Here is a 23,728-nt window from a genome sequence, read left to right on the forward strand (position 1 = left end):
TTGAGGGTCCCACATTATCTAGAAGATTGGCTCAAAGATGGCTGTAAGGTTGTCAGCCTTACGCGCCGGCCGCCCTTTACTCCCCAGGAAAATTATTTAATTAATTCCTGGTATTCATTTCTGTTAGAGGCTGAGTGAACCTCAGGGCCATAGTGCGGCTGGAAGGATTAGGTCAATTGAAAAAAATTAAATAACCTCATCGGGACTTGAACCCGCGACCTTCTGGCTTGTAGCATAGCCCATCAACCAACTACGCTACATACGGGAAACAGAAAGAAACTTATCTCTCTTTAGCTGGGGAAGTAGAATTATTGCTTCATGTATAATAAGGATTTTGTCCTGTCCTTATGTACATAAAAAGAGATAAAGGTAAAGTTGTTCTTGTGTTTACTGAAGCACCGTAACATGAAGATTTATGGTGGAGTGAAAGGATAGCTCCACATATTTCTAACGTTGCCACTAGATGGAGGTGAATGGTTAGGATCATGCCCTGGCATCCCCAGGGAGAGATGTCACCATCATGCATGTTAGTGAGGAGACAAAATAGCCCTCAGAACTAGTCTGGACCCAGTGGGAACGGGAAATTCTTGTCTCTTTTGGGAAAAACCAGCCCAGAGCGAGTCATCATACTGACAGATCTATCCTGGCTTTTCCTTATATACATAATGAAGGCTAAAGAATCTAGACATGACCTTGTATTCTTTAATTGATAGTGTACATCTTGCAGTTTTATTAGTTACTGTATACTATTTCTTCATAGCTGTATAATGCTGTAGCTATTCCAGGAATACAAGTATGATCAAGTAGGGCCATAATGTTGTATTATATAATGATAAATTCATATTTATTCTCCTCAACATGCTGTGTTTTTTATTTTATTTTTTGTATTGGCATTTTATTTTATTCTATGTATATTTAAATTGAAATTATAGATTTTGAAAATAATATGAATTTTTGTTTCTTTTTAACCTCCTAGTGTCATTTGATATAACATATATCTCTATACAGTGCAGCCAGGTCTTGGAATTGGTGGTGATATTGCATGACTAATTTTGAAGATATTCCTCAGTTTGATATACGCTGTATAACATGCAAAATTTCTTTCATGATAAGTAATCATGTTATGGCGAGGTAAATATTTTCTGTCTTGTACTTAGTACATGACTAATTTGTGCTCTTATTGTCTAGAGATTTCCCTAGTTGATTGACTCAAGGCAATGTATTAGGTAACACAAAATAATGTATTTTTTTTAAAAATAGAAATGAACAGTTGTATAAATTTTAATTAAACTTTTATAGGTTGTGTATAACATGTCTCAGTATGTGTGTGAAAATATTTATTCAGTTTGGTTGATCTGTTGCATAGAAAAATATTTCCCATTTTGAATGTTATTGAGCGCCTCCCAGATACAAGTCTAAATCATTACAGCTAGACCAGTGTGTTCAAGGGCATTAAGATTTTGTGTGTAGCATATACGAGAATGTAGACATGAAATATGAACTCATTGAATCCACAAAGTAATCTGTTATTACGGACCTTTTAAGTTTTTGTGGATTATGTCGCTTACTGCGTGCAGTTGAAAACATACCTGTAGATAGTATATAACATGGTCATCCCATAGCAGAGGTGGATAGTTGCCGGCTTCCCACTGCGACAGCCCAGATTCTGTCTTAGAGCAGGTCATGTAGGATTTGTGGTGGACAAAGTGGGAATCAGACAGGTTTCCTAAGAGTACTTGCTTTCCCCTGCCATTTCTCGTTCCATCAAATGCTGCATACTCATCTGTTATCCAGTACTGGTACAATAGGCCAATTAGTAGCCAATATACCAAGTGGACTCAGTCTCAACCCACCCAACAGTACTTAAACATAAAAACTTAGTATATAATATTTTATAAAGTTATCCCTGTGCTTAGCTAATTAAGCACTATGCCATGAAGGCGTATGTGCGACTGGCTGTATAGACCCACGTTTTCTTGACCTTGGCATTAGTTGGAGGTGAGTGGTCATTTTCATCATCATCATCATCATTACTGGCATGACAGCCCTTTGTGGCCTTCCTCAGGATTGCTCGCCATTCTTCTCTATTCAATGCTACATTCCTCCAGTTCTTTACACCCAAAATTCTTATGTCCTGCCACACACATTCTTCCCATCTTAACCTTGGTCTTCCCACTCTCCTATTTCCTTCTGGTTTGGTGTTAAGCATTTTTTTGATGGTTCTATTCTCGCTGGCACGTATTATGTGTCCAGCCCACTCAAGCCTTTTCACCTTTATATCTAGTTTATAGCTATCTAGTTGTTCAAGTAGCATTTTTAGTGCTCCGGCTCTGTAAAGAGATAATACATTCCAAGATCCAATTCTCAAATCCTTTAAACATTTTCCGGGTCGTCTTGAATAGGTCCATCCGGCTACTCTTTCCTCGGATTTCTGAACAATTTAGTTTTTACAGTGTGAGGTCATTAGCCTCACGCCCAACCCCCAACCTTGAGGACCAGAGTATCCCTCTCTGTCTGGCTCCTACCCCTTGACCTGTCCGGCATGTGTGACCCTACCAGTAGCTACGCTACCGCCGGCATAGCTCTCAGGGTCTCAGGAGCTCTCAAACCCCACCACCACGATAAGGTGGAGACACCATTGGTGGGGGAGTGGTCATGTTATGCCCCAGTAATATTTCGTATCAGACATAAGTATCTGATTGCCCCATTTGGTGACATTTCTGATGTATATTAAGAAAGAGATGGTATTTTGCCCTCTGTGCTTGCTGCATGTGTCATGTTCATTGCTTGCTTGGGTCACTGTCGACCCTGATGATTGCTGGGGGATATAGCGCCACGAAACTTTGGTGAACTTCTGAACTGCATGGCATTACATTCCAGAAGATAATACTTTTCAGATGATGTTATATTATGTAAAACAGAATAATGTAAATAATATATGATATACTTTAGGCACTTTTTAGTATTGTATTTTACCGTCCTGTTGCACTGATTTTCATCCATGATATGTATACAGTTGCTGTCTTGTAGTGCACTCAGTTTTTTTCGGCAACATAGTGCCATCATCAGGTGCCCTAATTATGCTAATCTATTTCATTGCTTGCCTTTATAAAATTATTTAAAAAGTGCGTATTTGTCAACTATAATAAATTTACACACACTAAAACTTGTTAAGATTATTCATCTTATGTGTCATAATTAAAACTTGCGTGTGGTTCTTCCACTATAGGGGTCGTTTTTCTTGTATTCTGTGTAAACCGTGTCTTGTGATGTGTGTTCCCTTCTTAGCTGCGAGTGTTGTAATCATACACTTTTTAAATAATTTTATAAAGGCAAGCAGTGAAATAGATTAGCATAATTAGGGCACCTGATGATGGCACTATGTTGCCGAAACATGTCGTGCAGTAACAGGTGAAATTGAGTGCACTACAAGACGGCAACTGTATACATATCATGGACTTTTTTAGTATGTTGTTATTTATTCATTGAAGTGAATGGAGACCAGTTCTTATGTATTATGAATTACCAAGTGCTGAACAACAGGAACAAGGCTGAATACAGATATTTAGGAATAGAACATTCTTTAGTCGCCTTTTCCAAGTCTTGACCGCTCCCCATATTTGTAAACACTAAGCCAGCCTTTCATTCTGTGATACTATTTACACTGCTGCAATTCAAAATGTTGCTTTGCAATGTAATGATGTTAGCTTCTGCCATTATGTTCTGGCAACAGTTGGAAAGAATGTGGCAAACCAGCAGACCTGCAGTATCTGTATCCATACCGTTACTTTGAATATGGAGTAAAATTATCTACGTTATCAGGAATTCAAAATCTTATTAAAAGTGTTGTGAGATGTGATGGCCGAGCAGCAATAAACCTTGTTATCGACTGAGTTACCGGCATTTGCAATCGTGGTCGATAGATAATACTAAAAGATGGCAGAGTAATGTTCGTGCTTGCAGCCATGTTTACTCAAACTCCCTCCAACTGTTGGCCTATCTAGCCATGGCGGCAAGTTATATACGAAGTTGAAGGTGTTGGTTCGTCAGGTCGGCTCGAAGCAGTCACCAGAGGAAAGTGTAGTATTGCAGTGATTCTGTTAGGTTAATAGTTTCGTCGAAAATGTCTTCTCGGGATCCAGCCTCCGATCAGCTAGTAAATTACAAGAAGAAACAAGTAAGTGACATATTTTCGTTGCTATTTTTAACGTTTCGTTAAGTTCTTAAACGTCTCCATTACCTCTTGACCTTTAGTTGGACACTGCAAGTCATGTATTGCAGTTGTATAATGTGTAAACAGGTTCGAGGCATAGCATATAGAAGTCTTACTCAGCAATTCATGGAGTACTATCGAAACTATAAACGTACCTTGTTTGTTAACAGCCAGTAGAACATCATTTCATGGGACACTGGAGTTGAAAAATTAACCTGAAAATCGTCATCAAATAGGCATTCTGAAAGGACGTATTTTGTGTCGGATATACGGTACAACTGTTTTCCCCCTCATTTAGAAGTAATACTACGTCTTGAAAATTAAACCTCCAAATCCAAGTAAATTTTAAGAGAGGTGCAGATATTAGAAAATGACAACTCTCACACAATCCTACATATTACAAACATTCGCAATTCATGGGCCATACTTCTTCGGTGCACAAAAAGCCCACCTTCCCTGCTACACTGCAGCTGCAATCACTACCTGACTATTTTTGGGATACTTATCACCGGCAACCCAAAGGTCAGGCCAAGAAACATGACCTCAATTAGTTTAAACATTGCTAGTGGTATTGATTGTTGGCAAGTAGTGTAACTATCAAAATGTTGTGCGGGCAAAAGAGATATGAGTATAACAAAGACATACAAACATGCACCAAGTCTAATTAATAGTCCATTGAATAACATATTTATAGCTGAATATTTAGTTCCAGTGTTTCATTATCTCAGGCACACCAGGTTATTTGCTTCACCCATGAAAATATATAAATTCGAAAACAGTTTATGAGTTAGACTGGATAAAAAAATTGCCTATATATCTATCAGTTCCTTGGGAATAACGGTAACAGATCAAAATTACATTCGCAAAGAAATTGAGAGCAGATTAAATTAACTAAATGGTCACAACCATTTATCTAAGATTTATTTTCCTGCCATATATAAAAACTTGAAGATTAAAATACAGAAACGTGTTATTTTGCTTGGGTGTAGGAATTCGCCTCGCAGCCGACAGGAAGAACAAAGCTCAGGGGTGTCAGAGAATAGTATGATGGAGAATTTTTAAACTCAGGAGGAGGAAGTAATAGGTGGATACAGAAAATTACACATTGAAGAGCTTCGTAATCATTAGAGAGATCAGTTCGAGGAGAATAAGGGAGGTGGGAAACAGAGGACATAAGAAATGTATACAAAGTTTTAGTTGGAAAGTCTGTAGGTATGTTGGTTGGAAGGAAATGTTAAATTTGATTAGTAGTTACTATTATAGGATTCTGACGATGGTGTATAACACACAGAGATACTGGGTTTTCAGACTTTATCCATCGTCCTGGTTTTTAAGATAACTAATAAAAACACGCTGATTGAGGCTAGCTCTTTCTAAGGGACCCAACAGAATAGGTGTTTTTCCCTCACCTAAGGACGGAAACAGATCCAGTTTCTGAAACGTCGTGTTTTTATTAGTTATCTTAAAAACCAGGACAGTGGATAAAGTCCAAAAACCCAATATCTCTGTGTATTAAATTTGATCTTAAAGATGTAGGATGTGAGAACATGGACTGGATTCATTTGCTTCAGGTCATGGTCTCAAAGCAGGCTTTTGTGAATACAGTAATGAACCTTGGTGTTCTGTAAAAGGAAGAGAATTTTGTGATTATCGGAGCAACAGGCTTACAAAGGAGGATTCTGCTTCAGGGAATTAAATATATTTCATTCTAGATATTGTTTTTAAGACAGTTTGCAAGTACATGCAGTAATGTTATGCTTTAACTTCTCTAGGAGGTAGACAGTGTGACAAACTGTGCAAGTGTAACAAGTCAGAATTTTGCTTAAGCAATGCCTCGTCTCCGCGGCGCTTCTCTGACTACATTATTCCAATTTTCAGACATCTTTTAACATGTCACATATGGTATTGTGACGGCTGTTTCTTCAGGCTCCACTGATCTGGCTTTCAGGACTTAAGGAAGGATGCACACAGACACATAGACAGCAAAGTGATTTCATAAGCCTCCTCTTGTTCTTTAAAAATAAGGAAAGTAGTCTAACAGAAGTAGTATAGCCATAAGACTATAATTTTTATGCTGTTGGTTCTTTACGCTGCAATACAGTATTCAGAAGCCAAGAGCCACAGAAACAGATGACCTTAGCATTGACCCGTTGTGTTGATGCAGCTCTGTATCACTCTTGTTTATGTTTGCTGTTGCCTCTTATTTAACAAGAGGCTTGGTAGGATTTTGTCACATGACTGTAGCCATTTCTGACTCTATTTATTCTACACTTTTATACAGCGGGTGACTGCACTTTACAGTTCACACACACTAGTGTCCACAGTCACGTCTTCACTGCTATTGCTTCAGAGTCAGTCACTTTATGACTGACAGTTTTCCGGCAATCAGTTCATCTTGGCGCCAAGCCCCTTGAGGATCACGACCACAGATTTTTTTGCAACTGAACCCATACGATCATAGTCCTGACCGACCTTCAACCAGCCAGTCTATCTTGGTGTCAAGCACACATCTTTGATTGTTATTGCTGTCAGAACGTTGCGGGTTTGTTGATAGGCACCCTCTCTGATGAGAGGGCGGGTGTATCATTTACAATTCCTGCTGGTCCTCGCCAGCGCAGCCATTTTCGGGTCCGAGTCCTGAGGGACTCATGACCATATTTTACTGTCTCAGATTCGAGACTCCCCCAACCTGGAGGGCCAGGTCCCCGTATTTATATCCCCCAGGAACACGGTGGCCCAGTTATATCCCCAGGCACTGAGTTCCCTTTTCCTCGCCTCCTACGACTCGCAGGGCTACCGTGGAGATATTCGAACCCGCCTCCACGCGGAAAGTCCATATCAGAGTTACTATACGACTGGCGTTTTATCTCCAATTAGTTCGCCTTGGAGCCAAGCCCTTTGAGGAACACGACCAGATGTCCCCTTACCGTCATAGTTCTTATGTAACGTCTCTCTGACGAAAGGATGGCTTTCTCTTACGAATATGCTTGGACTTTGTTAAGTTTATGTATCGCTCATAATAGCATGTTATTGAAAATTCTTGTTTTTGCACAATAGCAGGCCCTATGTCAGTCCAGGCTTTGCAAAGCAGATCATATTTATCTTACTTACGTTACAGCGTCAACTTGTCACTTGAACGGTCATAAGCTTGACCTTCGCCAAGTTTAAACCTCTTATATTTTCTGTGTCTGACTTCACCTTGTCCTATACGGAGGACATGTTTATTCTCATGATTTTGTATGACTTCTGCTTGTTGCCTGCACAATTTCGTTATATATTCATATACATACAGAGGTTGAAAGCCGATTGCAAATCGCGGACCGGTATGCAACTTGCAAATTTTCCAGTGGTGTGGAGAAACTTATTTTGTAGGCGTTGCAATTTTAAGTGATAGGTGTGTGCCGCTAATTCCCAGGAGCGGCAACCTAAGTCCCTACTTATATAATCAGTGCTTTATGGAGTCAGAGTCAGAGTCAGAGTTACTTCACGACTGGCTGTTTACCGCCAATCAGTTCGTCTTGGCGAAAAGCCCCTTGAGACTAGACCAGTATTTTTTCCCCCCCAACTGGACACTTGTGGTCATAGTCCTTATGTAACATCCTCTTTGACGAGAGGATGGGTCTGTCGTTTACAATTGGTGCTGGCCCTCGCCAGCGCAGTCACTCTGACGGCTGAGTCCTGCGGGACTCATGACCATATTTTACTGTCTCAGATTCGAGACTCCTCCAGCCTGGATGGCCTGGGCCCCGTATTTATATCCCCCCACGAACAGGGTTCCCTTTTCGTCGCCTCTTACGACTCGCAGGGCTACAGTGGAGGTATTCCAACCCGCTTCCACGCGAAGACTATATCAGAGCCACTTTACTACTGGCGATTTACCGCCGATCAGTTCGTCTTTTACTAAAACCGCAGGAAATGTGTGAATTATGAACAGAGACTGCTTTTGCAGAAGTCTTTCCCCCTCTGCTGCTGACAGCCATCTGTTTTAATGTAATTGATTGATGAGCTGATAAGGAAAACAGTATATCGAGCAAGTTTGTTCAGGGTAGGGAAGAAAACAACGTTGTGTAATATCATAATTATTGTCCAGTGGATAGTAAGACCATCGACCGCCTCTGTGGTCTAGTGGTCAGAGTTCCTGGCTACAGATCCGTAGGTCCCGGGTTCGATTCCCGGCGCTACCTGATTTTCTGAGAAGTAGTGGGTCTGGAACGGGTTCCACTCAGCCTCATGAGGATAATTGAGTAGTTGTTTGAAGGTAGTAGCGGCTCCGGTCTAGAAAACTGAGATTAACGGCCGTGGGAATCCGTTGTGCTGACCACGCGACATCCTCTATCCGCAAAAGTTGGCACTTACTTGGCCGACAAGCGGCGGTCGCTCGGTCGGTATAGTTCGCTTGCGGACTACAGGCCACGGAGTTTTTTTTTTTTTTAAGTAAGGCCATCATATAGTCTGGTGTGAGAATGTTTTAAGCTCAACTTGCCCCAGCAACACTGTCGTTTCTTTGCTGGAGAGTGGTGGGAGATGAGATTGCTTTAAAGATGAAGGTAAGGTTATCCCTGGGTTTAGTTAATTAGGCACCATGACATGAAGACATGGGGGGTGAAGATGTAGCTCCACCATTCTTGACCTTGGCACTAGGTGGAGGTAAGTGATCAGCTTTGAACCCCTGCCACCCCTGCTACTTTACTCCCATGGAAACGACCCCCAGTACCCATGATATAGGAGGCTGGGTGGGCCCTAGAACTGGTCTTGACCTTATGGAAAAGAGAAATATCTCTTGACCGTGTAAGGGATCGTACCCCAGCCCATATCGTCACTATAAAAAAGATAAAGCTATCCCTGTAACAGGCTGTGGAGGCCAATAGTGTTGTGAGACGTTGAGGCTCCCACATTTTCTCTAGACAATCTGCTCATAGATGCCGGTAAGTTTGTCAGCCTTACGCGCAAGCCTCCCTTTGCCCCGAGGAAGATTCCTGGTACTCATTTATGTTAGAGGCTGAGTCGANCAAGCCTCCCTTTGCCCCCAGGAAGATTCCTGGTACTCATTTATGTTAGAGGCTGAGTTGACTCCAGGGCCACAGTGCCGATGGAAGGATTAGGTCAACTGAAAAAANCCTTCCGCCTTGTAACACTGCCACAACCAACTACGGCACCGCATGCCCCCACCCGTCACTATACAGACAGGAAACAGCCTCATTGTATATCCTTATATATTTGTCTTTAATGATAATATCTGTATCTTAACTGAAGAGAGTTGTCCTCTGGCTTGTAAACACATGTAGTGTGGTAGATGTTAGCCTATGTTTTCGAGGAATGTGCTACGTCCATCTTCATAGTCCAAGAGTAAACCAACAAGAAGTAGCAGTACTTTCCTCCAAAATGTCTGTGGCCATCTACCAAACTAAATGTCATCACATCAAGAGGATAACACTTCATGGTCTGTCCCACCATAACCTCATGTCCAACTTAACATCTCACGCATTGCTGCATAACCTGCAACTGAATATGCAGAACTAATTGACCTAAAAATGACAAAAGTAGTAAAGTTGGTCAGTCCAACTGGTAAAGAACTGCATATCTGCAGGTGATGGTGAAAGGTGGGCAAATGCAGGAAGGAGGTTGTGGCCATGTTAATTTCCTGATCATTACCTGGAGAATGTACGGAACATCGTAAGAATGCTCTCAGAACATAATCATTAGCTGACATGTAAACCTCCACACTACAGATTAATCAGAATGCCACTTAGCCATCATGATTAGTCTCTCTAATACTGCGTGGTGGCTGTAATGATCAGAGTTACAGCAGTGAAGCTGTATTGCAAGTTGATGCCCCGAGGCTAAGGAATGTTGGCTCGGAGTTCGTTGTTCCCATTGCTACAGCCGCAAGGATGGACAAGTTGTACCATAAAGCGCTTCACGACACCACATGCTGGGACGCTCCGGTGGACGTAGTCTCAGAGTTTAGTTCTAGTAGTGGCCGCTGGCCACTAGTCGCTGGCTTCCCACCGCGGCGGCCCCGGATTCAATCCCGGGTCTGGTCAAATGGGATTTGTGGTGGACAAAGTGGCGCTGGGTCAGGTTTTCTCCGAGTACTTCGGTTTCCCCTGCCAATCTTCATTCCACCAATTGCTCCACAATCACCCTCACCTATCATCGGGCTGGTACAATAGGCCAGACGTGGCCGCAGTACAAGGGACTTAGTCCCACCCCACTAGCAATAAAAAAAATAATAGTTATAGTAGTAGTAGTAGTAGTTTAAGTGAGAATAAAAATGCTCGTTAGTCCCGGACTAGTTGCATTGTTAGGACATTAAAAAATAAAGAGCCTTCATATGCTGTTCAGAACTTCAGCCATAAGAATTACAAGACTTTTGTCTAACGCTGGAGCTGTTGAACACAGATAAGACTCATTATATATATATCATTTAGATTGGATAATTATGGCGAAATGTTTTGTCACCAACTTCATGAAATATGATAAGATTTGAAAGCATCCTTGAAAATATGTACTCAATTTTTATATTCTGTGGAAGAATGAAAATTGCATGTAACACACAAACATGGTTCTGTAAATGTTTGTTTGATTATGCTAATATTAAGTTGTACAATGTTCATCGTTGTGCTACGGAGAGTTATCCCTACTCCCATCTTCACGTGACTGGCTCTGACTGAAAATGTACAAGATTCAGGTTTCAGGAAAATGTTCTGAATAAGCATTTTTCATGAAAACAACAGCAGCTTATAAGACTACCCTTAGCAGATCCCCGGACCAGCGGAATTGTTACTAACTGAACCCAGCCACTTCAGAGCTCATTCGATACACCGCGTTACAGCACTGTTATGGTTTTATTGTGTAGACGAGAGATCAACAGCAATTTTGAGGACTGAACCAGGGGCATTTTTAATGTGAGGCTACTACACACACTACAGAATCAAAATAAAGTAAAAATAAGTAAAAGTAAAGCTATCCCTGTAACACGCCGTGAGGGCCCATAGGGTTGTGAGACGTCGTGGCTCCCACATTATCTAGACAGTCGGCTCAAAGATGGCGGTGAGGTTGTCAGCCTTACGTACCGGCCTCGCTTTACTCCCAGGAAGATTCCTGGTACTCATTTCTGTTAGAGGCTGAGTCGACCCCAGGGCCATAGTGCGGCTGGAAGGATTAGTTCAACTGAAAAAATCCAATGACTTCATCGGGACTTGAACCCGCGACCTTCCGCCTTATAGCAGAGTGCATCAACCAACTACGCTACCGCGTGCCCCACAGAATCAAAATATACTTTTAAAATGGTGACATATTCTCTTGGAGTCAGAAATAAGCCAGTGGCCTATATACTTGGGGGGGGGGAGGAGAACGAGGAGGAGGAGAAAAACAACAAGAATGATAATATTAAAATGGATCATAAGAAAATAGGTTGTGAGGATAGAAACTGGGCTGAATATACCTACACAGGATAAGGTCCAGTAGCAGGATTTTGTGATGACAGTGAAGAACATTTGAAGTTTCATAAGAAAAGAGGATTTTAGGCAGCCAAATTATTAATAATTGTTGAGTTAAAATTCTCTGTGAATCTTGGAATAACCAGCCATCCAGTGTAAACACGTTTATTGTAAATAATCCGGGTTATTTATATCGCCTTACATGTTAGTGTTTTGAAGTGTGTGGTCTTATCAGTTGTAATGTGGTGTACTTCGGAGGAACATGGCGCATGCGTGTTCAGGGTGGAGTAGTAAACCACGCAAGAGAGCAGCAGAAGCAGGCGTCAAGCTTAATCTTCGGCCCTGAAGATGGAGACTGTGTTCCTCCGAAACGTCTGTCTTTCACCACACAACACTTGGCTGAGCTTAGCGCCCGCTTCTGCCGTTCTTTTCCGTGACTTTCTGTTTGACCCTGGAGATGAAAATTATAAGTTCCTTCAGAATATCCGGCTGTCTCCAAGCTGCCTGACGTCACAACCCAAAAGGCGACACTGCCTTGAGATAACTCAAATCCTGCAAGTCAGTATTTTATTTTAAACCGCAAAGAACAAATAATGTAACANTAGTGTCTGAGCTATATTAGGATTGTATACAGGGTGTCCCAGGAGGAAAGGTCGTAGTATCGGTGGAGCCGGGATAGCGCAGTCGGTATCGTAACTGGCTACGGGCTGGACGACCAAGGGGTCGGAGTTCGAGTCCCGGTAGGGTTAAGAATTTTCTCTTCGCCACATCGTCCAGACCGGCTCTGGAGCCCACCCAGCCTCCTATCCCATGGGTTCCAAGGGCGCTGTCCCCGGGGTAAAGCGGCAAGGGCGTGAAGCTAACCACTCACCTCCAACTAGTGCTGAGGTCAAAATGTGGATCTATACATCCAGTCTCCATATCCCTTCGTGACTTCACCTTTTTACCGTGGTATCCGCCATTCTAAGCGAAAATGTGTACATGTACATGTGTCCTATTCCAAACGGTTTCCGAGATAGAGCCATTTCACTGTACAGTTCCAGAATTGTTGATAAGTGAGAGAGATTACGTACTGTTTGTAATGCCGGTATTTATTGTTCAAGTGACATAGTCGGTACAGTTTACCCTTTTTTTTATTTGAGATAGATTCATACAATCTGTCCAATTAAGGACAATGAGTACTTTTGGTGACTGATGTGGTGACTATGTCATTAACATTGTTAATAAGGCTATCCCAGTGGATGCTTTAAGATTTGTGGCATCTATACACTTAAAACTAGCTAAATCTATCAGATAGGTCTGACGGTTTGAATCTTTATAATCTCCTAACTTCATCTTCATGGGTTAGTAGTGAGGCTGCAAGTTCGTTTGGATGTACTTGTAGTCTCCGACTGTACTTTGCACTACACTTTTTAAACAGTTTACCCAGTATAATACATTTTCGAAAATTCCACCGTCAACATAAATGCACTTTGCAACTCGTGTGAGGGCATGGCGTGCTGCTCGTCTGTACAGTGAAATAGCTCTATCTCGGAAACCGTTCGGAATAGGGCACATGTACATGTACACTTCTTTTGTGCTTATAATGGCCGATACTATGACCTCCCAGAATGTTTACACTGTGTATAGTGAATCCCGCATTTGATGTTGATATTATTGATTTGAGATCAGTGAAATTCAAATATTAAATGAAGGAAGAACACAAATAAATGAATATTGAATGGGTTTTACTGTATATTATCATTGTCAGACGACAATCTGTCGCCTAGTGGCTGGGTTATTGCAGTCAGACATGTTTCGTAAGATCAGCTTATCTCACTTCAGAAGGATCCGAACATCTTGATGTCTTTAAGTTGTTTCACTATGTCGTTCTCATATCGACTGAAGTAATATTAAACAATTTTTAACGTTTAAAATTAGTGGTCAGAGTTTCTAGCTACAGATCCAGAGGTCCCGGATTCGATTCCCGGCGCTACTAAATATCATGAGAAGTAGTGGATATATCAAAGGATATACACCGAGGGATTGAAACAAAAATATATAAAACAATGATAAGACCGGTGCTTTATTATGGATGTGAGGGTTGGACGCTAAACAAGAAAGAGGGATCAGTCATCAATTTATTCGAGAGGAAAATCCTAAGACGAATTTATGGACCGATAAAAGAGAATGGGATATGGAGAATAAGATATAATAAGGAGTTATACAAATTATATAAGGAGCCAGAGATCTCAGTGACCATAAAGCTTAAAAGATTGCAATGGGCTGGGCATGTACAGAGAATGGATAAGGAGCGTATCCCAAAGAAAATATTATACAGTACAACAGGTGGTAGGAGACATGCCTGGAAACCAAGAACTAGATGGATTGATGCGGTGGAAGAAGATGCAAAAAAGTTAATGGGCGTAAGGAACTGGAAGAGAGCAGCGCAGGGCAGAGAGAAATGGAGGGGCTTGATAAGAGAGGCCAAGGCCCGACATCGGGCTGTTGCGCCATAGAAAAAGAAGAAGAAGTGGGTCTGGAACGGGGTCCACTCAGCCTCGTGAGGATAATTGAGGAGCTATTTCAAGGAAATAGTCGCTCCGGTCTATAAAACCGAGATTAACAGCCTTGGGGATCCGTTGCGCTGACCACGCGACGCCCTCTATCCGCTAAAGTTGGCACTAACTTCGCCGACAATCGGCGGCCGCTCCGTCGGTATAGTTCGCTTGCAGACTACAGGCCACGGAATTTAAAAGTTATGATGAAAGAATAAGGTAATTCATTTGAATATTCCTTTAGAGGTTAAATGCTGTAGTGCTTTCGTCATGTGTGTGTATTAAGTGTAGTTCAATTATTGGTGTGATTTTCGTGATTGGTGAGTGGAGACGGTCTCCATCAGCCATGAACACATCCAGTAAACAGGGGACAACGACGACAGAACTGCCCAGAACTTTGCGTTAGCTTAGTCTCCAAAAGGCGCCTTTTATTTACCGTCATGAACACCCAAACAGGAACGCAACTGACGGCATATATCTGAAAATCAGAGTCCGATTTACGGGACAGCGACAGGGGCTGTTACCTTGGGACCTCCGCTGAAGAGAAATAGAACCCACAATTTTTGGGGGACATTTGCTTGTCTAAAAATCGCAAAATTTTAGTTTGTATATTAAGTTATTATAAGAAATATACAAAGAACAGCCATAACCTAAATTTGTTCCTGAAATGGTCTCCACATTTCAATTGGCCCAGGGCCCAGAAACTGTAATACGGCCCTGCTGAAGATATTTCCATATAACGTAAATAAATAACTTGGCAATAAAGACGTAACCATTCAACATTTACGAACATTGCAATAATAAGACTGAAATAAATAACTAATTTTATCCTTATCTTTAAGAACTTTGTTTGTGAAGGATTTTTTAACCGTCCCATTTTCCCCGCCATGTTCGGTGGGCCCTTTGTCACCACGGCATGGCGCGTCCTCACTTTGCGGATGGAGGAGACGCCCTCCAGGTGAGGAGGGAAGCTGTGAATATATTGAATAAGCAGTCGCGGAGAGCCGACAAGGGGTGGGGCTAACAGTTCCTCACCGTAAAAAAAATAATACGCTTGTTACGAAAATGTTCAGGAAGTCTTGTAACTGAACAGGATGGCTCAGCTCCGTGAGTGTGTGTGAGTGGCACATTTTCCTCCCTACTATTAGTATTAGCATCATCGCCGTTAAAAGTCCTTGGTAATTGATACAGTAGTGTTAAATGTTTGAATGTGTATCTCAAACAAGCAAGCAAGTTCGTGATTGTTATATGTAAAACACCTGTTGCATTTTCATTAACACTTTAATGTGCGATTTGTGTAGGCGATGTTAACTGTATTAGCATTTAAGAACGAGATCCCTGTGCGTGGACAGTGTCAGCCTGTATACGTTTACACGTTTTTATTGGAGGATCCCATAATTTTACACTTGGTCTTGTTGGGAAACGGCCAAATATTCTCAAACGTTTTCTCTAAATGTTCTACACAATCATTGGCTTTGGTTTTACGTATTGAAAGAAAATGGGATACCTGATTTCCTTTAGTTCACTCAGCCTAATATGTCAAAATAAACTAGCATTTACTTACGTATGTGTTCATTTATTCTAGATAGCTCAGTCGGTATAGCAACGGGCTACAGGTTGGGCGTCCTGGGTTCAGTTCCCGGTAGGGGCGAAAGATCTTTCTGCATAGCGTCCAAGCCCGCTCTGGTGCCCACCCAGCTTCCTAACCAATGGGCACCGGGAGCTCTTTCCCCAGAGGAAGAGTGGCCGGAGCGTGAAGCTGACCACTCACCTCCATCTAGTGTCGAGGTCAAGAATAGTGGAGCTGTACCTCCACTCCCCCACACATCTTCATGGAATGGTGCTTAATTATGCACGGAGGCAACTTTGCCTTTATATGTTTCTTTATTGGAGCCAGGATAACTCAGTCGGTATAGCGACGGACTAGTGGACAGACGGGTTTCGATTCCACCCAGGAAACGAGGGTTTTCACAGCATCCAGACCGTCTCTGGGGTTCACGTAGCCCCCTATCCGGTGGGTACCTGAAGCTCTTTCCACGGGGGTAATTTACAGCTGTGGGTCCGACAGATCCAGAGGTCCTGGGTTCGATTCCCGGCGCTACCAGATTTTCTTAGAAGCATTGGGTCTGGAACGGAGTCCAGTCAGCCTCGTGAGGATAACTGAGGAGCTACTTGAATGGAAAAGTAGCGGCTCCGGTCTAAAAAAAACGAGATTAACTGCCGTGAGGATCCTTTGCCCTGACCACTTGACACCCTTGATCCACTAAAGTTACCACTAACTTCGTCGACATGCGGCGTTCGCTTGCGGACTACAGGCCACGGATTTTTTCTTGTGGGGGGCACGGGGCAATCGAAATGTGGAGGCCCCTATCATCGGCAAAACAGCCCCTGTTGAGCCATAGCCTTCCGTAGAAGATTCTGCCAGAATTGGGCCGGTTTCCCCTTGTTTTGATTTCACAACCTTAATTCTTTTTACAGAACAAGGTCTTCAGTCCCGCATCCAGCCCCCAGTCTGGAGGATCTGCTCCCTATATTTATGTTTCCCATTGACAGAGTGGCCCAGTTATGCCCTTTCCGTCGTCCACGGCTCCTAGGGCTACAGTGGAGGTATTCTAACCAGCCTCTACACGGGTTTATTTGTCAGCAGCTCAGAATGTATAGCTTTGAATGTTTGTGTGGTCGTTAATAATGAATTAAGATGTGGAGGAAAACGCCCGGGAGTTAGGCCCCCCATACACACACAGTTTGGCCTCCAGTTCGGCCTGCACAGTTGAAGACTGAAAGGCAAAACTGACGTGTCTGGTGCGGCCGGCCAGCCAATCGTTTGGACTGTTGGCCTGTGGGAAACCCGTCAGTCCGTCAGTTCTGCCTGCAGGACCGTAGCACGTGACGTGTGTGACTCAACATTATAGGCTGGAAGACCGTGATTGTGGCATGAAGCCTGCCGCTTTATCTGCGCGTGTATGGGGAGGAAAGGGAGGGGGTAAACTGTCACAGTTTTGCCTGTAAGGTCGATCGGAAGGTCAAACTGTGTGTGTATGGGGGGCCTTAGAATACTGCCTCGTCATTTGCGTGGAATGCCTGCGGGAAACCATGACGAGATCGGTCTCGAGACTCCCTCTACATGGCCTCATGGCGGTTGTAATTAAGTGCACACTGGAGGTTCTGCAGATTTACACGCTTCATCACGATGAGTGTTCATCTAGTGAAGTTGCCCGCTCAAGGCATGGATGTCTGTGTTTGTGTTGTCCTTGCGAAGGACTGATCACCCGTCCAAGGAGTCCTACCGTCTGTGTAAAAAAGATTACGGAACTCAAGAAGAGGCCAGGGCCCAACAAAAGGGCTGTAGAGCCACTGATGAGTGAATGAAGTTAAAGTTGTCCCTGTGCATAGTTAATCAAACACTAAACCATGAAGACGTATGGGGGAGTGTAGGTATAGTTCCACTATTCCTGACCTCGACACTACATGGGGTGAGTGGTCAGCTTCACGCCTCTGCAGCTTTACCCACGGGAAAGAACCCATCGGTACCCGTTTGGTAAGTGGCTGGGTGGGCCCAAGAGTCGGTCTAGACGCTGTGGTGTACCAAAATATCTCTTGCCCCTACCGGGAATCGAACCAAAATCGTCCAGCCCTTAGCCCGTCACTATACCAGCCGAGTCATTCCGCTCATCAGTAATGGTTGAAGTTAATTTCAAATTGATGGAATCTTGTGACGTATAAGTGCACGTGATGCGTGTTTTGGGGGGTTGGAGGCGAAGTATGGGTTCCCACAAGCAAATAAGCATTGTCAGAATGATTTCGCGCTTTCGGAGGTTCAGGTTGGCTATAAGGGAGTGGAACCTGTTTGCAGCCCACGCTGTGCCCCCATGTTGTTATGCAACGTCTATGTATTGACCTGACTTGACTAGGCTGGTTGGAGAAAGTTGCCTTCTCATCTCGGAGCAAGAGTGACACAAGGTCACAGTTATAGAGAGACACATTTTCATAAACAGGTAAATTTGTCCCTGTGCTTAACTAATTAAGCACTACGCCGTAAAGGCGTATGGGGGAGTGGATGTATAGATCCACATTTTCTTGACCTTGGCACTAGTTGGAAATGAGTGGTCAGCTTCACTCCTGGGGAAAGAGCCCTCGGTACCCTTTGGATAAGGGGCTGGGTGGTCCCTAGAGCCAGTCTGGACAGTATGGAGAAGTGAAAATTATTGCCCTTACCGGGACCCGAACTCCAACCCCTCAGCCAACCAGCCTGTAGCCATTTGCTATACTGCACTATCCTGGGTCATAGCTGGGAAGGTAATAGTTGTCAATGGACAGAAACGGAGTGTGAGGTTAGGTTTCCATGGAAAGCTATTGTGAGTTTGTTAGTGGACCTCCAGGTTCCATAAAATATGCTGAATATCTTGATTTTGTGAACAACTGTCAGCTTCTTAAGGATTCTGCCTGTTACATCATTACCATGGTTCTTATGGTTATCTTGGTCACCACCATTTCAGTATTAGCGCTTCCCCAGGTGGTCAAGCAGCCGGGCCATGACACTGACCACTCACCCCCAATTAGTACTGACGTCAAGAAAAGTGGGCCTTTACATCCACTCCCCATACACCTTCATGGCATAGTGCCTAATTAGTTAAGCACAGGGACAACTTTACCTTCTTTACCTTTATAAGACATAAGTAGACTGCATTATACATTGAAGTTTACTGTCTTCTGGGGGTGTTGCCATGTAGTTTGGTAGATAGGTATCAATGTTTCAGAGGAACATGCTGCTTCCATCTTCAAGGTACAATACAAGATTTGAGGTTCTCATGGTGATGACTTTGAAGCTTACTCTCATCTGGGATAGGATGCCATGTATTTAGTATAAAAGTACCAGTGTTTCAAGGGAACGTGTTTGTCATCGTCGCCAGGGTAGAATGCAAGGTCTGAGGTTCATACAGCAATGACTATGAAAATTACTGTCATCTGTGATATGATGACATGTAGTCTGATATGTAGGTATCGTGTATCAGGGGTAATGTTCGCTCTGCATCTTCTGGGTAGAACATGAGAGATGATGTTTCACAGCAATGACTCTGAAGATTACGGTCTTCTAGAATGTGGGCTTAATGTTGTCTGATGGATTGTTAACATTACTTTGGAGGAACATTCTTCAGAAATATCAATAACAGTGTAGCAGACTGCACCGCATTGCATCCCAGAAGACTGTAATCTTTGTTATACAGCAGATCTCATAAGACATTGATCCTGCAGCCCTGTTAAAGAGAATCAATCTGTTTGCTGGAACATTATGTTCTTGTTCTGTTGGACTTGGATTTGGATTCATGTGTATGATGGATCCTCGGGGGAGGGGAAATGAAAATAAATGACAGTGATCGAAACATTTCATCCACAGTCACACATGATAAATGAACCAAACAGAAATTCAACCAATAGGAATGATTTGTGATACAGTTTTTCAAATCAAGACCTTATGATATCTTTTTTGTATGGCATTAGAAATTTTTCGGTAAATACATTTTGTACAACCGAAAAAAAATAATGTCTTGTCCTGGTGGGAAGGGCAAAATTGAGGTGACAGTACCAGAATTTGAACAAAGTGATCTATTTGATGATATAATCATTCACTTGTGAATAACTAAACTCTAATGGATGAATATTTGAGATGAAGAGTAAAAATTGTATCCAGTAGGTGGATGGGTGAGTGATTTGATGCTATAATGATCATTGTATTCTTCTGAACAGCAAACATTGCAAATAATCAGTTTAGAGCCATATGCCACTCATGTTTGTATGTCATCATAGGTTCTCTTTCCTTTTCCTGTGGTCTAAGCTTAGAAGGTGATAAGGGGGAAACATAATATGCAGGTAAACCAGTTCAGAGCCTGTTTAAGTGACTTGAAAGGTGGACTAGTTAATGAAACCCAATTATACTGGCATGTCATCTGAAGGAGTGAATATATCCCATTTCTTATTAAATGCAACAGTGGCAGTGGGTGAATGAACTAGTTCTTAGAAAAATTTAAGGTCACTGTGACTGTTAAGATCCAACGTGACAGAAGGAGGCCTTGGTGTCATAGCCCCTATCCATACCAGCCAGTGAAAATTGAAACAGAGCCTTGTATTTGGGCGGTATGCCATAATTGCAAGAATTAATTGACAAAATATGAATAGAAACAGCTTAGATTGCTATTGTCTATAGTCATAAGACATGGGCTCACTTAACTTATGCTTTGGCTGTACAGTTCTGTAAGAATTCATGCCACCTCTAAGGCTGAAAACCCACACGGTTTGTCGCAAGTGGGTTTTCAGCCTAAGACACATGTTAATTCTTCTCTCACTTTTTATTTTCCCTTCCCCCCTACATCTTTTCACTTTCATGTCTCTCATAAATCATTCTCTACATCTTAAAGCCATTTCAGTCTTAGTTTTCCCACTGTTCTACCTAATGGCATACTTTCAAAAATGTTCTTAGCCCCCCTTTGTTGAGTCATTTAACACATCTTCTTTTGAGATCCTCTATCAACTGGAAGTTTATATAATTGTGCGAGATGACTAGACTATAAACACTGTTGAGAATATGAAGAATTTGAAGCAAAATTTGAGACAATGCATAAAACGATTATAGGGAGGTAGGATTTGTAAAATGACATACACGTATACTCCCAGACTAAAATGAGATATAGGAATATTCAGGAATACTTGGAAAGGCAAGTTCAACTTACAAACCCTAAAATATACTTCAAAGTACCAAATTCTTGTTAAGGTAGAGGAACAGTCATAAGAACCTCTGTCGTTTTGCGATCAGTAATTTATTAAAGATCATTATCCTCTGGGATGTGATGCCTTGTAGTTCAGTACATTATTTGCCAATGTTTTTGAGGAAGGTACTGCCTCCATTTTCAGGGTAGAGAAGTAATCTACCACATGCCTACCCTGTATGTGCAGCACGTTCCTCCAAAACGTGGTAATGATCTACCAGACCAACCTCACATCCCAGAAGGCAGGAATCTTCATAGTCTTCACTGTGTGGTGCCTCTCAGTAACTTTTTCTGTAGGAACTTTTCGTTGGAAGTCATATTCTGCTACAGCGTATGGTTCTGCAATGAAACCTCACTGGCCTGAACTGTGTGGGGAAAGGTTAGTATGGATTTGTTGATAATATGAAGTAGTGAGGCAAAAGTCACACGATAAAGAGTGAAAAAATATGTCTAAACCATTATTAAAACTGTTCACAAGATAAGTTGCCCGTCATTTCAGTTACAAAGCAGTATTTGCAAAAGTAGTTCAAGATGTTTATTCTGCTGACTGTCTGACACACTTGCAAGATTAGAAGCAAGATATATAAGAGATAGTGTAGGCCGTTGACCAGATTATGTTATAATCAAGATATACCATTGAATGTTCAAGTGGAACAGTAAATTTGAACATTGTATTAAGAGAAACATTAAATGAAAGTAGTCAGTAAACATCAGTCGCTAGCCAGGATGGTTTCTGTATAACTTGCAATGATTTATACATATCTTAGTATGAAAAGAACAGATATTTAAATTAATTTTAATTGGTTTGTTACTATATGTATTTTGATGATTTAAATTTGTTTGCTGTTTCCTCTGTAGATTATAGAAGATGCATAACAGAAAAGAGATTATATCAAAACAAAGTTTTATAATATGCAGCTTTCCTCGTGGCTACAGCAAATACTTTTTGCAATCTTTTTCCATTTCTCAGATGGTGCTGAGGTGCAGAGATGGTTAACCTGTATGAATGAGACATTAAAAAAAATCCATACATTGTTTTTTGGCAGATATTGCAAGATTACATATTTATTTTTATCTTGATTTCTGTGTACTTTGGTTGTTTGTGGTGACAGTCTTTTGCTGTTATCTATAATTCTTGTTTAGTGAAGTAACTATGTGATTTTGTTTGTGCTCTGTGTGCTGCTTTGTAGATAATAAAGTCCCTTTATGTAACAAACACGTAAACAAGTTACAGTATTTGTAGTATTTTCCTTCAGCTTTGTCCGTGCTCCCCAGTCATTGAGTGCCCTGTGTCCCCGATGACCAGAATCATGTTTTCATTCCTAGCAGGGGCAGAAATATTTGTTTTGTTTATCTATACAGACCAGCACTGGGGCCCATCCAACCTCCTGTTTAATGATAACCAGAAATAATATGAAGAAAGCAGTCTTCTGGGATTTGGCACTGCCGTGAAAGCCTCAAATCGTACAGAAATAATATGGTTTACCAATGGAGCTGACCACTAGTGCCATACTCAAGAATGCTTTTAGCTATACTTGTGCTCTTCCATAAGTCTTAATGGTGTGGTACTTATAAAGACAGGCCCAACATTCCCTTAGGCTCTTGATTTCCTTTATATTTTTCTGTTTGTTTAAGATGAGTGTGCTTGTTGTTTGTTTGCTTAGTTTTAGGTCATATTCCCTTTCTTTGAAATGCCTGGAAGCAAATGATTGTTTGAACTATGAATAAGAAAGCAAAAAGGATAGAGAATGTAGTTGTGAGTATTAGTTGGACATCGGGGAATAAGAAAAAAAGACATGACTTCAGACAGGTTTGTTAAAAATTGAGATTTTAAGCTGTGCTGTTCCAACATGGACCGCCTCTGTGGTCTAGTGGTCAGAGGTCCGGGTTTGATTCCCGGTGCTGCTACCATATTTTGTGAGAAGTAGTGGGTGTGGAAAGGGGACCACTCAGTCTCATGAGGATAATTGAGGAGCTATTTCAAGGAAATAGCGGCGCCGGTATAGAAAATCGAAATTAATGGCCGTGGGGATCCGTCACACTGACCACACAACATCCTCCATCTGCTAAAGTTGGCACTAACTTCGCTGACAAGCGTCAGTCACTCGGTTGGTATAGTTCGCTTGCGGACTAAAACCACGGAGTTTGTTTTTATTCCCAACATGAGTAAGATTCATTACCTCACTGTGTAAATGCTTTTCACACCTTCATGTACCCTTGCACGTTCACAACAGAAAGTTGCAAATTGCACCTGCTACTGCCTCCATGTCCCCCATGCCCCTCCTCCTCACCTTGCATAAGACCTTGATAATCACAGAATGGAATATGCGAAATTTGATTTTGGGGACATTTATTGAAATTTGTTGACACTTCAGTTGTAATTAAAATCATAAGTCATACGGTTTCCGAGATAGTTACGCAAAAGGCAACATACCTTTCCTTACTTCTTTAGTTTGTTGTATACTCATTGGCTGTCCCTCTGTCCTCTGGTCCTCTTCTGTTCTTGTGTTGCTCACTGGGTAACTGCAGTTTCAGCAGCCTCAGCTTTTGTTGCAAATAACTGTTATGGCCGCGAACAGCCGCTTACACAAGCGTACACAAGTGTCTGACATCATTCCTGTATGTTACTCAACACATATCCAATTTCTTCCAGATGAAAACATCGTTCCCTTGTTGCTCCATAATCGCCTGTTACCACCCCCTGCAGGTGTGTGATTGCCCTGACAGGCAGCACATTATCAAATAACTGTATTGTTATTATTATTATTATTATTA

At 42.0% G+C, this 23,728-nt stretch overlaps 1 protein-coding gene across 1 annotated transcript in view; it reads left to right on the forward strand.

Annotated features, from left to right (window-relative positions):
- The first annotated feature begins 4,012 nt into the window (after positions 1–4,012).
- LOC111861593 (catalase) overlaps positions 4,013–23,728 on the forward strand; it is a 35,103-nt gene continuing 15,387 nt past the window's right edge. The window contains exon 1 of the mRNA XM_023846281.1: positions 4,013–4,177. Coding sequence (XP_023702049.1) covers positions 4,124–4,177 — 54 coding nt within the window. The 5' untranslated portion in view covers positions 4,013–4,123. The remainder of the gene's footprint in view (positions 4,178–23,728) is intronic.

Source organism: Cryptotermes secundus, unplaced genomic scaffold (assembly GCF_002891405.2).
Source record: "Cryptotermes secundus unplaced genomic scaffold, Csec_1.0 scaffold2307, whole genome shotgun sequence".
In the NCBI taxonomy this organism is placed as follows: domain Eukaryota; kingdom Metazoa; phylum Arthropoda; class Insecta; order Blattodea; family Kalotermitidae; genus Cryptotermes; species Cryptotermes secundus.